The 18,360-nt window shown below is 44.5% G+C and overlaps 1 protein-coding gene across 1 annotated transcript in view; it reads right to left on the bottom strand.

Annotated features, from left to right (window-relative positions):
- Positions 1 to 594: 594 nt before the first annotated feature.
- The window catches only part of LOC148508074 (uncharacterized), a 97,857-nt gene continuing 80,091 nt past the window's right edge, over positions 595 to 18,360 (bottom strand). The window contains exons 14-17 of the mRNA XM_088445071.1: positions 17,356 to 17,473; positions 17,141 to 17,238; positions 15,484 to 15,757; positions 595 to 2,432 (exon numbers count right to left, since the gene is read on the bottom strand). Coding sequence (XP_088301197.1) covers positions 1,012 to 2,432; positions 15,484 to 15,757; positions 17,141 to 17,238; positions 17,356 to 17,473 — 1,911 coding nt within the window. The 3' untranslated portion in view covers positions 595 to 1,011. The remainder of the gene's footprint in view (positions 2,433 to 15,483; positions 15,758 to 17,140; positions 17,239 to 17,355; positions 17,474 to 18,360) is intronic.

Below are 18,360 nucleotides of genomic sequence, written 5' to 3'. Positions count from 1 at the left end.
TGGTCTTTTTAAAGACCCGCAAACACAAATATTCTGAAATTCATCCCAGATCTAAAGGAATGCCCACAAATAGGACAGTTCTTATTCATTACAAATGTATCTGATGGTGGTGTTGCTAACGATGCTTGTGTTTGACAATTGTGTTTTTTTGTTCCGCAAAGAAAGAAATAATTAGAAGTTAATTTATGGCCTCCCATTCATCCGGCATCCACTACAGACCAGAGGCTATTCATGGAGGCGAGTAGCTTTGTGTCCAGAACTTGTCTTCAGGTTTCATACCTTCTGGCCTAATAAAAGGCTATAAGGGGTATATTTACTAAAGAATCTAGAGGGTGCTAGATAAATGTTAAGTAGAAGCTGATTGGTTGCTATGGGCAATTAAATGTTGTATTTATCTTTATAGCTATATATATTGTTAGATAAGTTGATTTATACTGTTTTTAGTTATATTTCATATTAATCAGTGTTACTTATATTCGTATAATCAGTTGTTTATAATCATTTAATTACACCTTTTGATCTCTTAATAATAAATCATCTTTAATTGGAATAACTGTTTTGAGTGGTTTCATTAACCTTTTGTATCCAAAGAACTTACATTCCACCGGTTACAATACCCCTAATTGTTTACCCTTCTTTAATTCCCTGAGCCCTGTTCATCATGTTTGCAAACACATATACATGATATGTATGATCCAATTCCAAAAACAACTCTTCATTCGGCAAAGTTTCCATCTATTACTCAATGAAAGGATATGCTCGTACAATACAGAAAAATAAGACATACATAAAAACAAATAGAAACTACCATTCTTGTTGAATAATTCGTTTGTTATTTTCCAAATGGTACAAACATGAAAAGTAAATGTGAGCTAAAGTCAATGAAGAGCCGGTTTCTGGATAAATATGTTTAATGACATTTACATCTTATATAGAATATTTTCCATCTGCAAACAAAGTTTTACCTGTTTAAATGTTCATGAACTACGTTTTCTGTAATTACCTGCAATCTTAATATGGAAACGGCTTCTCGCCTGTGTGTGCTCTTTGATGTTTATTACGAGAGGATTTGTGAATAAAACATTTCCCACATTCCGAACATGGAAATGGCTTCTCCCCTGCGTGAATTTTCTGATGGTTAACAAGACCTGAGGACCGTGTAAAACATTTCTCACACTCAGAACAGGAAAATGACTTCTCACCTATGTGACTTCTCTGATGCTTAACAAGAGAAGATTTCAGTGTAAACCATTTCCCACACTCAGAACATGAAAACCGTTTCTCTCCAGTGTGAGTTATCTGATGTTTAAAAAGAGTTGATTTCTGTGTAAAACATTTCCCACACTCAGAACATGAAAATGGCTTCTCACCTGTGTGAGTTCTCTGATGTGCAACAAGAAATGATTTCTGTGTGAACCAATGTCCACATTCAGAACAGGAAAATGGCTTCTCACCTGAGTGCGTTCTCAGATGTTTAACAAGAGAAGATTTCAGTGTATACCATTTCCCACACTCAGAACACGAAAAGAGTTTCTCTCCAGTGTGAGTTATCTGATGTTTAACAAGAGTTGATTTCTGTGTAAAACATTTCCCACACTCAGAACATGGAAATGGTTTTTCACCTGTGTGAATTTTCTGATGGTTAACAAGACTTGACTGCCGTGTAAAACATTTCCCGCACTTAGAACAGGAAAATGGCTTCTGACCTGTGTGCGTTCTCTCATGTGAAACCAGATGTGATTTCTGTGTAAAACGTTTCCCACACTCAGAACAGAAAAACAGCATCTCACCTGTGTGAATTTTGTTATGTTTAACAAGATCTGATCTCTGTATAAAACGTTTCCCGCACTCAGAACAGGAGAACGGTTTCTCGCCTGAGTGAATTTTCTCATGTGTAACAAGAGCTGATTTCTGGGTAAAACATTTCCCACATTCGGCACAGGAAAATGGCTTCTCACCTGTGTGAATCTTCTCGTGTTTAACAAGATTTGCTTTCTGTGTAAAACATTTCCCACACTCCGAGCATGGAAACGGCTTCTCACCTGTGTGAATCTTCTGATGTGTAATAAGATATGATTTGTGTGTAAAACATTTCCCACACTGCGAACATACATACGGCCTCTCACCTGTCACCGCTGTCTGATGTACTATGAGCTTTGTGTTCTGTGTAATACATTTGTCATCTATGGAACATGGAAATATTTTAGCAATTCGAAAAACTGTAGTAGATGGACCTATATTTGAGTTATCAGAAGATTTCTCATGGTTAGAAGGATCAGATGACGTATTCACACTGTAATATATTGGATGTATAATTGGGGTAATGGGGGTTTCTCCTGGAGAATCTTGTTTGATATGGTTATCTTCTAATTCACCATCTACAGATAAACTGAGATGTTCCTCCGAGATATTCCTGCTGCTGTGTCCATCTGCTGAGAATAAAATAAATAGATGGACACATTAATGTTTCCCCATAACAAGATTTATTTTCCAATAAAGAAAATATTTGCTTACTGCAATAATTTGCAATGCTTGCGCTGCTGTTCACTCTGTAACATCAAAGGAGTGTCTGGCCAAACTAAGATCTGGAATGTACTTTAAAATACTAAACCCTTGTTTACTTGTAAATTAACGCTAAATACATGTGGAAATAAAATGCTGCTAGCTCCAACCTCGGAGAATCAATGTGCAATGTGCAATGTGCAATGTGCAAGAGATGTACTAAGAAAAACACTAACAGTAGTGTAGCAGAGTGTTTGCCATGTATGGATAATACTTATATAGTGTTCATTCTAGCACCCTGCACCTGTCACAACAACCCGTGCAGTTCCACTTTCCTGCCTGGGGTGTCGCTCTCTGCTCTGGTGCTTCTAGCACACTCAGCTGATGCAACAAACTGCTGAGATACATACCCGAGTGCACTAGAAGCACCAGAGCAGAAAGTGACAGCCCAGGCAGGAAAGCTGAGCTGCACGGCGTCACAAACCAGAACCGTCCAGGTCTCTCCAGCCGTGCGCTGTCTCACCTGCCTTGCAGGATTCAGGTAACCAGATTGCCCAGGAATTAGGCTAGCTCACGAACAAACGTTTGTACTGCTAACAGTAGCGGTCCTTCTCTGTTTACAGTGACCGTGGTTCCTTTGCATAGCATCTGTGGGCCGAACGCCGGAGTTCCCCCCAAAACTGGCTATGGGCGCAGCCATTACACTGTGGATCAGCTGACCACTCAGTCTCATATCGGTAGTCAGCCAGCGGTCACATGACTCGCTCAACCTATCCCTGTACAGCCAGGGGTATAAAGGAAGCTTCCAGAGCACTCACTAAATGCCAGTGCTTTGTTGTCCACACACCTGCTGAGTACTCTCTTGTGTTCTCCACAGCAAGCTGCCAGCATATGGTTCAGTGCTGCAATAATCTACAGCACTTCCTGGCATCTCAGCAATCCTGCATAGCTGGTCTCATTCCAGTAATCCTGTATAGCTGGTCTCATCCCAGTAATCATGTGCAGCTGGTTCTGCTTCACATCCAAGCGATCCGGCATAGATGGTCTCATCCCAGCAATCCTGTGTAGCTGATTCTGCTCCGCATCCCAGCGATCCCGCATAGCTGGTCTCATCCGAGTAATCCTGTGTAGATGGTTATGCTCTGCATCCCAGCGATCCCTCAGAGCTGGTCTCATCCCAGTAATCCTGTGTAGCTGGTTCTGCTCTGCATCCTAGCGATCCTGTATAGCTGGTCTCATTCCAGTAATCCTGTGTAGCCGGTTCTGCTCTGCATCCTAGCAATCCTGTATAGCTGGTCTCATCCCAGTAATCCTGTGTAGCTGGTTCTGCTCTGCATCCTAGCAATCCTGTATAGCTGGTCTCATCCCAGTAATCCTGTGTAGCTGGTTCTGCTCTGCATCCTAGCGATCTGGCATAGATGGTCTCATCCCAGTAATCCTGTGTAGCTGGTTCTGCTCCGCATCCCAGCGATCCCGCATAACTGGTCTCATCAAAGTAATCCTGTGTAGATGGTTCTCCTCTGCATCCTAGCGATCCTTTATAACTGATCTCAACCCAGTAATCCTGTGTAGCTGGTTCTGCTCCATATCCCAGCGATCCAGCGTAGCTGGTCTCAACCCAGTAATCCTATATAGCTGGTTCTGCTCCACATCCCAGCAATCCGGCATAGATGGTCTCATTCCAGTAATCCTGTGTAGCTGGTTCTGCTCTGCATCCTAGCAATCCTGTATAGCTGGTCTCATCCCAGTAATCCTGTGTAGCTGGTTCTGCTCTGCATCCTAGCAATCCTGTATAGCTGGTCTCATCCCAGTAATCCTGTGTAGCTGGTTCTGCTCTGCATCCTAGCGTTCCCTCAGAGCTGGTCTCATCCCAGTAATACTGTGTAGCTGTTTCTGCTCTGCATCCCAGCGATCCTGTATAGCTGGTCTCATCCCAGTAATCCTTTGTAGCTGGTTCTGTTCTGCATCGTAGCAATCCTGTATAACTGGTCTCATCCCAGTAATCCTGTGTAGCTGGTTCTGCTCTGCATCCCAGCGATCCTGTATAGCTGGTCTCTTCCCAGTAACCATGTGTAGCTAGTTCTGCTCTGCATCCCAGCGATCCTGTATAGCTGGTCTCTTCCCAGTAATCCTGTGTAGCTGGTTCTGCTCTGCATCCCAGCAATCCTGTATAGTTGGTCTCATCCCAGTAATCCTGTATAACTATTTGCTCCACATACAGAGCTGTCCCATCTATGCTTCTGTCCTCACCAATAGCTGCATGAGGAAGAGCTATATTAGGCCTCCCAGGTTTTGCCCCGGTCCTCCTGACCTCAATCCTACAGCACAGTCTAGTCCTCACACATCAGCCCATCCGTGACACCCAGGTTGTGACAGGTGCAGGGTGCTAGAATAAACACTACTTATATAAGACTTGTATGTGTGTTATTCTGTGACTATGTGAAACTTGTTGTACAAAACTACATTTTCTTGCTATCATGGAAAACACTAATTTGGACAATCTGAGCTGTGAAATATAATTATAATAATAGTGGGAGAAGACATAAAAAAAATGAGTGATTAAAGTAGTTAAACACACATGGCTCAGTCGGGGTACATTAACTTTGCAAAGCCCATCGCTGTGTTACAGACTGCTGTACATACAGTAATGTGCATAAATATTGGGACATTGACAGAATTCTTATATTCACCACCACAATGGCTTTGAAATGAAACAAACAAGATGTGCTTTAACTGCAGACTTTCAGATTTAATTTGAGGGTAATTACATCCAAATCAGGTGAACGGTGTAGGAATTACAACGGTTTCTATATGTGCCTCCCACTTTTTAAGGGGCCAAAAATAATGGGACTATCGACTCATGGACAGGTGTGGGCTATTCCCTCGTTATTTCATTATCAATTAAGCAGGTAAAAGGTCTGGAGTTGATTCTAGGTGTGACATTTGCATTTGGAATCAGTTGCTGTCGACTCTCAATATGAGATCCAAAGAGCTGTCACTATCAGTGAAGCAAGCCATCATTAGGCTGAAAACTCAAAACAAACCCATCAGAGAGATAGCAAAAACATTAGGTGTGGCCAAATCAACTGTTTGGAACATTCTTAAAAAGAAAGAACGCGGGGGGGCGTGGCCTGACTAGCAAGTGGAGAGGCTGTGTTTCCTCGGAGCTCCCCAGAAAGCTGCCTCAAACCACCCCATTTCTGCTGCCCCAGTGGTCCCCCTCGCACCTCCTGATCCCCTACCACCCCTCTGACCTATTACCTGCGCTCCGGGAGTGTTACCCGGCTCCTGCAGCATCGTGGCCTACTCCTCCTCCAGAAGCCGGGGGCTCAATTTTGGAGCCCCGCAGATCAGCGGCGCCGCGACTAGCCTCAAACACCGGCGCTACCTTCCGGTCTTCTCCCTGGACTTCCCTGGTGGTGTGGGGATATGTGGAGGGGAGATATATAGCCAGGAGGCCCTCTATCAGCAGCCGCGGCCGGAGCCGCGAATCGCGGGTGGCCGCCATCTTACAAACGGCCCTGGAGACTGGCCTGCATTTCAGACCACACCAATCTGCTCACGGCCTCTCCTGATCACCTCTCCCCTGCTGTGCTGCCTCCCTCCTGTCGGATCAGCTTCTCAGCCCTTCCCTGCAGCGTGTGGGCCCCCAGGTGACTCACCTTCCTTGCTGGACCCTTCCTCCACTGTAATCCTCTCCCCTTCTGAGTTACTCACCTTGGATTGACAATCCTTACACCACTGGCAGACCCTTTTACAACCTGCGGTCCACCAACTACATCAACGTACACAGTGTTCTAACATCAAGGGTCTCCCCCACTCTGGTTACGTTGCCTGGTTACCTGCTACTAATCAGAAGGGTGAGTGTATTCACGATAAACTGAACATTTGATTATATAAAAAGGGATAAAAAGGGATTTTATAGTGGACGCGGCCTGGCGGGCAAGTTTAGCAGACATGGATAAGTGCAGATTCTGATTTGTTCACACTTTATATCACACAGACTGCACCTCCTCTTATAAAATCCGCACCTACTAGAGGCCCCTAAACTTTTTTGTTCTCCGACACCATTGGCTGGGATGAAAGGCAGCTCTAAAGCGAACACGCATACCCGACTCCAGCAGAGCTTCACTGCCGCCTATAAACCGCTTTATGTTACTGAAATAGATGTGTTTACAACCTGAAGCAATGACCCCCTGAGTGTGTTGGGGCAGTGTCCTCCTGTGGTTCTTTTCTAAACAAAGGCCGCATAAATACACTTTGTGCATATCTGCAGACGGCCACCATCTCGGGTCCTCTGTCGCTGTTCAACCAGGCCCATAGAGTCCTTTCAGTCACCATAATTACCTCTAACTACTTCCCCCCTCATCGCCATTATGAACAGGTCAAGTACTAATACCAGAAAACGTGTGGGTGGTGACATCTCTCAACACTTCCCTAAAGGTGACAAGTCGTCGGCGGCTGCCGACCCTCCGTCCCCCAGTCCTCCCCATACAGAGGGAGAGGATACACCTTCTTCAGCTCTATCCACAAAAGAAGACATAATGGCACTGCGATCCCTTATTACTGATTACAAAGAATATCTAGAGTCCAAGTTGGATAAAGCAGTTTCCTCGATCAAATCGGACTTATCCTCAGTTTCTACAAGAACCTCTAAATTAGAATCACGCCAAGACACCCTTCAAAAATTCAAAAATGAGACTCATAGGGACATCGATCACATTGTCCAGGATCTCGCTGATGTCCGTAACAAGAATGAGGATCTGGAGAATCGAGAAAGACGAAACAACCTCCGCATACGAAATATTCCAGAATCGGTGTCTCCGGATAACTTAGAGACTTATCTCCATAACATGTTCTCCTCCATTCTTCCTGACCCCCCATCAGCTGCCCCTTGAAAGAGCCCATCGAGCCCTGAGACCTAAACCAAGAGGTGAACCCCCAAGAGATGTAGTCATATGCTTCCTAAGTTTTAAGGACAAAGAAAAAGTCTTGGCCCCAACACGTGGAAAACCCCATATTCTCTATGACAACATCAAATTACAATTCTTCCAAGATCTGGCCCCCATTACAATTTTGAAACGCAGAGACTTCAAGATTTAACGAGAGCACTAAGAGCATGGGGTATCCGTTATCGATGGGGTTTCCCCTTCAAACTAATGGTTGACTTCAACGGTAAAACAATTATCATCAGAAACCCTAAAGAAGGCACAGACTTTCTCTCCCATCTGGAAGACTCCGGCCCCTCTCCAGCCGCTTCAGAGGACATATAATATGACTAAAGTTACATGTTGTTTCTTATTCCTGCTTGGATTCACTCACGATACCTGAACACTCTTCCGAGAAACATACTACTATTGGGCAGAGACTACCCTCCTCCGCCATGGGATCCTAATCTTGGACCTGAATCTCTACATAGACAGCCATTTCATATCCTTTTTCCTAATCATATTACTATGCGTTAAGATATTTGTAGTTGTTTTACCTGTTCTATTGATTCATAGTAGAATTTTTTTGCTATATATCAACTTTGTCTCTTGTAGTTGTATCTTTAGTAAGTCTACCACTCCATCGGAGCTACTGGAACGCTCTGCTCATTAGGACTTCGCATGTGGGTCCCACACGAGTAATATTATCCTATTCTTTCATTGTTTTTAAGAATATCTGACAAACATATTTGAAAGGTTTATGTATTTGTATATGCAGTTCTAATTGATATTGTAAATGATAAGTATACCCTTATCTGGGCTTTTCTACTATATGCGTTTTCTCCCCCCCCTATGACAATTCACATTGACATCTCTTCAATCGTCACTAGGTCTTCATTTACCTTTACTACACAACCACAATTGGAGGGCCAAGGCTCTCTGACACCCTCATCACTCTCCTTTATTCTCAGCATTCTTCAGTACACACAATTATTTGTTTTCTAACCTACCTTAATTAGTTACCTAAAGGTAGTTCGGATTCCCCTCCCTACTACCTTTCTGGACTACCTAGTCCCACTTTCCGAGTGTGTTTTCCCCTGCTGGACACGGGGAATTCCTATCCGGTTCTCTCCCCCTTGTCTTCCACACTTCTAATCCCTCTCCATATCTCATTTCTTTATTTTTCTTTTTCTATTCCCCCTCTGTCTTTATTTTCTTTTTCTTTCTACCTCTCAACGAATCAGGAATCTTCCACCTACATTATCCACATTGAGTATTACACTCTAGCCAAATGTCGCTAACTTTTGCCTCCCTTAATTCCAAGGGCTTAAACACCCCTCAGAAGCGCTCATCGCTCTTTCGAACTATCCGAGATCTCAAGGCAGGGATTATTCTAATCCAGGAAACCCACTTTAAAGCGCAGTCACATCCCTCACTACATACTAAAAGTTTCCCCACCGCATACTACTCTTCTAGTCGGTCTAAACACAATGGAGTAGCGATACTGATTAATAGCAAAATCCCCTTCTCTTTACACACAGTACATACAGACTCAGACGGGAGGTATATTATTTTGACAGGCAGATTAGGCAGTTTAGAATGCACGATTGTTAATATATATACTCCCAAATCAGATCAAACATCATTCTTCAAGTCTGTTTTCTCTAAAATAAACAAATATAGGTAGTCTCATTGTCGGAGGAGACTTCAACGCAGTCCTTAGCCACGAGCTTGATAAAGGTCCTACCCCTACCAGAACACGACCCTGCCCAGCAACTCGCTCTCTAAACAACCACCTCCGTGAATCGGGTCTATTTGATACATGGAGGGCCCTCAATCCCTCATCCCTCATTACTTTCTTCTCGATACCCCATCAGTCCTTCTCGAGAATAGATCTTGTTTTATGTAGTACGTCAGCCAGTGAACACCTTGTTGACTCCTCTATTTTGTCTAATGCTTGGTCAGACCACTCCATCGTCACCGCGTCCTTCGATTTTTTTGATGTTCCACCCTCACGACCCCCGTGGCGTTTGAATGAAACTCTGCTTACCATTCCAAAATTTCAGGAAAAGGTGAAGTCCGCTCTTGAGGACTAATTTTCCTTAAACAACGATCCTACTTGCACCCCTTTGGTATGGGAAACGCATAAAGCTGTTATTCGTGGGCACATCATTAATTATGCTTCCTTTAGAAATAAAGAACGTAGGTCCCAAATTAAATCCCTGACCGCAGAGGTTCAACGTCTTGAAACCGCTCATAAATGTACTCCCTCTAATTCACTATACGCCCAACTGACCTCCTCCAGGACTGCCCTTAATGCCCTTAATGCTGAAAAGACTGAACAGGCCTTACGTTGGCTCAACCAAAAATTTTATGAAGAGAGCAACAAAGCTGATTCCCTATTGGCCAATAGATTGAAGGCCCGAAAGGCTAGGACTGCTATCCCAGCATTAAACGACGACCGTGGCACCAGCCACTATAGTCCATCCACCATCAATTCTTTATTTATAAATTATTACGAACGCCTTTACAATCTCCCCCCAACAAATGAAACTAACGCTGACACCTCAACCACGGACTATTTGGCCTCTTGTAATCTCCCCCGAATCGATACCGCCACCTCTTCCGCGCTAAACGACCCTATCTCTTCAGAAGAAATTGTTTCAGCTTTCAAAACACAAAAGTCTTCGAAGGTTCCTCATTTCACCCGCACACGACTAGAGCTACCATAACCGTCATCCCGAAGCCTACTAAGGACCCCCTTTTAGTGACTAATTACCGTCCCATCTCACTACTTAATACTGATCTAAAGCTCTTTGCTAAGGTAATTGCAAATAGGCTCAACCCCCTCCTTCCCTCATTAATCCATCCCGACCAAGTGGGCTTTTGTCCCGTCCAGACAAGCATTAGACAATACTAGACGCACAATCGATCTAGTCCACTATATTAATACTCACAAACTCCCCTCTCTGGTGCTTGCTCTGGACGCGGAGAAAGTCTTCGACAGGGTATCCTGGCCTTTTCTTTTCCAAACATTGCGCCAATTCGGATTCCGAGGACAGTTTTTACAAGCCATCCAAGCCCTCTACTCCAATCCCTCCGCTACGGTCTCAGCAGGAGGCCTGCTCTCCGACTCCTTCTCAATAACAAATGGGACCAGACAGTGATGCCCTCTATCGCCACTCATATTTGCCCTTATTATTGAACCACTCGCCTCTCGTGTACGGGCCAATCCCGATATTACTGGAGTTAAGGTTAAACATTCTCAATATACCCTATCTCTATTCGCAGACGATATACTTTTTACGCTAACAAAACCACTCAACTCTCTTCCCAATCTATTTCGAGAACTCTCTATGTATGGCTCCCTGTCTGGTTACAAAGTTAATCATACCAAATCCGAAGCCCTTCCTATACATCTACCCGGCAATATGAAGTTATTATTGCAGTCAAATTTTAATTTCATATGGAAAAAAGATTCCCTCAAATATCTAGGAGTACTCATTACTAAATCCTATGATTCTCTATATAAAGCCAACTACCCCCCCCCTCATCAGCTCAATCCAGAGGGACCTACGACAATGGCAATCACACTTTCTCTCCTGGGTAGGTCGTATCAACGCCGTGAAAATGAACATTCTCCCCAAACTATTATACCTATTCCAAACTCTCCCTATTCCTATTCCCTCCCACACTTCAAACTGCACTCTGTAAATTCATCTGGAACTGCCGAAAACCCCGAATCCGTCGAGACATACTCACTAAGCGTCCCTGGGATGGAAGCTTGGGGTTACCCTCATTGCACCGCTACTATAATGCAACCCGATTAAGTCAGTTGGCCGCCTGGCACTCAATCCGCCATGTTAAGAGATGGGTTGACCTGGAGAGCGATTTAGTGGATGTACACTCAGTCTCTCATCTACCCTGGACGCCCCGTAAACATAGACCTAGATCCGCTCTTCTATACCCCACTATAGCACTGACACTTAATAACTGGGACTCCCTTAATAAAAAACTGGATCTTTCTCCACACCCTTCCCCTTTAATCCCCATTTGGAACAACCCTGCATTCCCCCCTGGTCTATCCCAAACATTGGCTTCCCCCTGGATTTCAGCGGGCATTACTAGGCTTCACCATGTAGTTGAAGTTTCCTCACCTAGATCATTCTCGGACATTCAAGACAAACATAAATTTCCCAATAAACTTCACTATCAATATTTACAAATTCGCCACTTCGCTAGCTCGAATCCCTCCACTCGCTCCCCTCCTAACCCCACAACTATAGAGAGACTATGCATGTATAGACCTAATGACAAAGGAGCTATCTCGCACCTTTATCACTTCATACTGGCGTTGAAGCCTCCTCCGCTCGAAACAGACGAGCAGGCTTGGGAATCGGATCTTGGCCTTTCTCTAGGGGAAGAAACATGGGACACTATACGCTTAACTATTTCTAAATGCTCCATCAGTGTGGCCATACGCGAGAACTCATACAAGGTATATACCAGATGGTACTTAGTGCCAGAGCATTTACATCAGATCTACCCCAGCACCTCTAATCTCTGTTGGAGAGGGTGCGGTCAACTCGGAACTTATTTTCATACGTGGTGGTCATGCCCCCTGATTGTCCCATTCTGGAACATGGTCCGTACCCTACTTTCCCAAATTCTTACCATTCAGATCTCTCTTTCTCCAGCTACTCTTCTACTTTGCGCTCCGATTGATTCCATCCCCAACACTACAAATAAACTAATCCTTCATGTTTCCTGCGCAGCCAAATTTCAAATCGCTCGTAATTGGAAAGTTCAACACACTCCCAGCCGCCAGGAGTTAATGAACAGAATCTGGTTTGTAGCAAATATGGAATATATCACCAGTCTACAAAACAATGCTGTTCGGAAATTTCATACCGTATGGAACCCCTGGTATACCTCTCAAAATTCACCTCTCCCAGGCCTTGGTTAGTTTCGACCTAATGCTTCTCATATAATTATATATGAATACATTATTTACCTGTGGCTTATTTTCTTACACTTCTCCCCCCATTTTTTTTTTTCTCTTTCTTTTTTGTTGTTTTCTGCTCCCTCCCTCCTCCTCATATAAATTCATCCTCACCCTACCCTCTACTAATTCCTTTTCTACTCCACCATACTCACGTTATAAATGGTTTTTGACTGTTAATTACTCATATATTCTGTGGCAAATGTCGTTACCTGTCTATTGTTGATATACTATTGAATAATCTTGTCTGACACATCATTTGTACAAACTACTGTGCCACCATTTATATTTAATAAAAGAATAAAAAAAAAGACCCGGAAGACCACGGAAAACAACTGTGGTGAATGACAGAAGAATTATTTCCCTGGTGAAGAAAAACCCCTTCACAACAGTTGGCCAAATCAAGAACACTCTTCAGGAGGTATATGTGTCGAAGTCAACAATCAAGAGAAGACTTCACAAGAGTGAATATAGAGGGTTCACCACAAGATGTAAACCATTGATGAGCCTCAAAAACAGGAAGACCAGATTACAGTTTGCCAAACAACATCTAAAAAAGCCATTACAGTTCTGGAACAACATCCTATGGACAGATGAGACAAAGATCAACTTGTACCAGAGTGATGGGAAGAGAAGAGTATGGAGAAGGAAAGGAACTGCTCATGATCCAAAACATACCACCTCATCAGTGAAGCATGGTGGTGGTAGTGTCATGGCGTGGGCATGTATGGCTGTCAATGGAACTGGTTCCCTTGTATTTATTGATGATGTGACTGCTGACAAAAGCAGCAGAATTAATTCTGAAGTGTTTCGGGCAATATTATATGCTCATATTCAGCCAAATGCTTCAGAATTCATTGGACGGCGCTTCACAGTGCAGATGGACAATGACCCGAAGCATACTGCAAAAGCAACCAAAGAGTTTTTTAAGGCTAAAAGTGGAATGTTATGCAATGGCCAAATCAATACCCTGACCTGAATCCGATTGAGCATGCATTTCACTTGCTGAAGACAAAACTGAAGGGAAAATGCCCCAAGAACAAGCAGGAACTGAAGACATTTGCAGTAGAGGCCTGGCAGAGCATCACCAGGGATGAAACCCAGCGTCTGGTGATGTCTATGCGTTCCAGACTTCAGGCTGTAATTGCCTGCAAAGGATTTGCAACAAAGTATTAAAAAGCGAAAGTTAGATTTAGGATTGTTTAGTTTGTCCCATTACTTTTGGACCCTTAAAAAGTGGGAGGCACATATAGAAACCGTTGTAATTCCTACACCGTTCACCTGATTTGGATGTAATTACCCTCAAATTAAATCTGAAAGTCTGCAGTTAAAGCACATCTTGTTTGTTTCATTTCAAAGCCATTGTGGTGGTGAATAGAGGCCAAAATATGAGAATTCTGTCAATGTCCAAATATTTATGCACCTGACTGTATCTAGTAGAGATTGATCGGTCAATCATATACTGGGGATTGTACACATTGGATATAATCGGCTCAGCACGGATGTCACAGCACAATTATATTAATGGGGTATGATATATAAACACATGAAACCAGAAGAGCTGTTTTCTAGTGCAACAAAGTAACAAACAACCAATACATCTGAACAAGGAGATTCTGCTGCATGAAAGCAGCCATAAGGGGGTTATGATAGAAAAAAAATGTATTAAGATACATATCCAAATAAACATACTGTATCCTACTGAATACATATGTAAACACAGGGGTTATAAATGAAAGTGATAGGTGTGACACTCAGAGGTTTATTCCCCATGCTGCAGTGCAGTTCCTAAAGGGTCACTGGGTGCTATGTGCCCAATCTAAACATTTATTCAAGAATGTTTAACTTGTGCGTTGTAGCTGTGAACATGACAGACAGCTGCAGCTTCCAGCAAGGAAGTGTGAGGGAGGGAGGGGTCAGTATTGTAACACAGTGCTGGATAAACTCCGGCGGCCGTGGGGAGTTTAGGGTCAAGACTTTGGTCACCTGCAGCCTTATGTTGGATTTGGGTCTCATTTATACAGCAGGCCTTGAAGTCCATAATTCACTGAATAGGTATTTACAGAATGTCACAACCAACATCCTCTTTAGCAGGAGCATTTTTCTAGGCAGTAAGATGTTGACTTCCATTACTAGATCTGCCCGCGATCTGCTAAGTGCACTTTAGTATCAGAACCAGGGGTATTAACTCAAACAAGTTATGGATTATGGATAATATATGTGGTAGTGTAGATGGGGTATTATGGATAATGTTAAAATTTGGAAGTGCATAGGAAGGGTCATGTGTAATTGAACACATCAGATGGCATCACTAGTGACATCCCCTCTACTGATGTATGAGATACACCAGAGAGTGTGGGGAGGAGACTGGTCAGATCTCTGGGCTGGTAACACACAGTGACATGATGTGAGGTGGAGAACAGGAGTATAATAGGGGCTGATGGCTCCTGATGTATGAGATACACCAGAGAGTGTGGGGAGGAGACTGCTCAGATCTCTGGGCTGGTAACACACAGTGACATGATGTGAGGAGGAGAGCAGGAGTATAATAGGGGCTGATGGCTCCTGATGTAAGAGATACACCAGAGAGTGTGGGGAGGAGACTGGTCAGATCTCTGGGATGGTAACACACAGTGACATGATGTGAGGTGGAGAACAGGAGTATAATAGGGGCTGATGGCTCCTGATGTATGAGATACACCAGAGTGTGGGGAGGAGACTGGTCAGATCTCTGGGCTGGTAACACACAGTGACATGATGTGAGGGGGAGAGCAGGAGTATAATAGTGGCTGATGGCTCCTGATGTATGAGATACACCAGAAAGTGTGGGGAGGAGACTGGTCAGATCTCTGGGCTGGTGACACACAGGGACATGATGTGAGGGGGAGAGCAGGAGTATAATAGGGGCTGATGGCGCGTGACTCCCCACCTGGACAGATACATTGTACTCATTAGTCTGTACTGACAGAGAAGAGTATATAATAAGAGGCTGCTGTAGTGACAGAACAAGGGGAATATGTGACTGTTCTGTAATAAGTGATTATTACTCACCTGTGCTGATATCTGTAGGGATTTCCTCCTCCTTATACTGCTGATCACCACTCACATACGTCTTATCTTCTCCCTCTATATCTTCTACCTTATTATCAGGCACATACGTCTCTTCTTCTACCTTTATATCAGTCACATACGTCTCTTCTTCTCCCTCCATATCTTCTACCTTAATATCAGGCATATACGTCTCTTCTTCTACATTTATATCAGTCACACATGTCTCCTCTTCTTCCTCCATATCTTCTACCTTAATATTAGTTAGATATTCTCCCTGAAAAAGACACAAAAATATAAAATAGCATGTCGTCCTTGAAATAGAACCCACCTAGGAAGCCACAAACAGGTGGTGGAGTGCATTCAGGAGACTTCCTACAGCAATATATAACTACTTGTGTCCTTAGATGGAACATTATACCCATTATTTCACTTGCAATCACATATCCCATATTGCTGGCACATTCTCATTCACACCAATCTCTCTATGCCACAGGTTTCACATCCATATCATAGAGAGTAACACCACCACTTCCCTGCCATCACATTTACCAACAGCTGCCCAATAACAGTTATTTATTCTTACACCCATGGCCATCACTAGGTTATGGCAGCCTTAGATCATACCGACCACTGGGCCTGATTCTGACCCGCTCACGAGCGATGTTCTCTCGCAAGCGGGTCGATGGTGCCGAAGTGATGCGCACGACGGAGGGAGCTCCGTCGTGCGCATGTGCGAGACCCGGCGAGCGACGAGGAAGTCGTCGCTCCGGGTCTCGCACCAAAGGGGGCGTGCTGTCGATGGTGAGTGACAGCACGCCCTTTGGTGGGCGTGCCGGGGGCGTCACTGTCAGACGGAGGCGTTCCCATGGGAACGCCTACCGTCTGGGTCCGGCCCCACTGACATCACTAGTGATGTCAGTGGGAGTGATTTTGGCTCTGATAGTAACACAGAGCCAAAATCACTCCAGGGCTCTGCGGTCACCGAGACCCTACCGCAGGGTCTCGTCGCAAGCCCGATGGTCTTGACCATCATCATGGACGCTCACTATAGCTGTGGGTGGTAACCCACAGCTATGCGAGCGTCCATGAGGCCGCTCCAAATACAGGTAGGAGGGCCCTGATTCAGAGCGAGCGCTCTGGTCAGAGCGTTCGGCTCTGAATCAGGCCCACTGTTCTCACTTTGTTATTATTAATAAGATATTTATACTTATCTCTCCAAACCACTTTTACTCTCTTCTCATATCTCAACTTATGTATGTCCTTAATTGTATTCTCACTCTCTATCGTAATAGCATTTCTAACTTATTTTTACATATGCTGTATCCTCCCCCATATATTTGTACGGATGAGGCTCATCATCACAGAGGTCCATCTACAGGACATGAAGACACCGCACACAGAGCAAAGCACGGCTCAGTATCACTGTGGTTTAGATGTTACTAAGTGGGGGACAGTGCTAACGGCGCACACATATTACCTACTCCAGCAGCCAAATGCATTAGCACTTCTGTGACCACATTAGTAAGGTCTGTTTTCATTAATTGACGTAATTAATTTACAGCAAACACTAGATCAGTGTATAAGACACACAGCTGCTCTACACAACATATAGTGATAAGTCACTGTGGTATCTGGTGAGACCCTAAATCCCACCTACCTGATCCTCCTGTGGGGTCCTGCGATTCTCCTCTGTAGAGTCCTGGGAATAAAGAGGACGGGGACATCTCTCTGGGGTATCTCTGTTACTGGGTCTGTCTGTAGGAGACACACAGTGACTGAGTACATTGTATATATGGAATTATCAGATGACGTGCATCTAGGTGGTTTTCAAAAGTGCTCTTTGCTTTACAATAATTGAAAGACTCCTCTTACCCAGTGATGTGAGGGGCCAGTGATTCTCCATCATCACGTCCTTGTACAGACCCCTGTGTTCCTCTATATACTCCTCCTCCTCCATAGAGAGACAGACAGTGACATCCTGACACCTTATAGGAACCTGACACACACAATGATACAGTCATCACCCAGTCATCTAAAGATGGCGTTACCCACCGAATCGAAGCACCAGAATGCAACACATTCCGGTGCTCAGTACATATGAAAAATGCGGTAAAACCCCTGAATATGCAATTATCAGGGGTTTTACCGCATTTCTGCCCTTAGTACAACCCGCCCACAGGGAGAAAATAACTGGGAGCACGTGGATGAGGAAGGGAGGGAGACCACCATGGACCATCTTAGTCGGATGATGCAGCTACCATATGCGCATCTCTTGCCGGTCACACGTCTGCGACTTTATCCTAATACCGCTAAACCTGGTGTATGCCCATTGTGTCTGACTCAGACACAATGGGGTACTTAACGTGCCGCTATAACGCTTCCCGCTTCGCCTCTTTACCGAGGCGAAGCAGAAAGCACTACCGATGAGATGTATAAACATCTCATCGGCCGGAGAGGGGGAGTGTTAACTCCCCCCTCCGGCGCTACCCGCTAGAGATAGCAGCGCATCAGCCTAGTGCTGATGCGCTGTGTCTCTGTCCCGGCCGGCTCCACTGAGCATGTACAGGATCTCGCAAGTATCGCGAGATCCCCGCGTGGATCCGGAGCCGGCATCTGCCGCAGCAGGGACAGCGATGTCCCTGCTGTGGAGATAGGGCAGCGCCAGGTTGTAGCTGTCGATAACGACAGCTACAGCCGGCCGAACGGTCATGCGTTATGACCGTTCGTACATGGCCCTGCCATCGCCGCTGCTATCTTGTATAGCGCCCCTGTCATTTACCGCCCAGACCCCCGATCATACATCGGGGAGAAGCGGTATCAGCGCACCTAACGTGCGCTGATACCGTTTCTGGGCTTCATACATCTACCCCAATGTCT

Source organism: Taudactylus pleione, unplaced genomic scaffold (genome assembly GCF_031769625.1).
Source record: "Taudactylus pleione unplaced genomic scaffold, aTauple2 ptg000377l, whole genome shotgun sequence".
In the NCBI taxonomy this organism is placed as follows: domain Eukaryota; kingdom Metazoa; phylum Chordata; class Amphibia; order Anura; family Myobatrachidae; genus Taudactylus; species Taudactylus pleione.
This window is presented reverse-complemented; position numbering and strand designations above follow the sequence as displayed.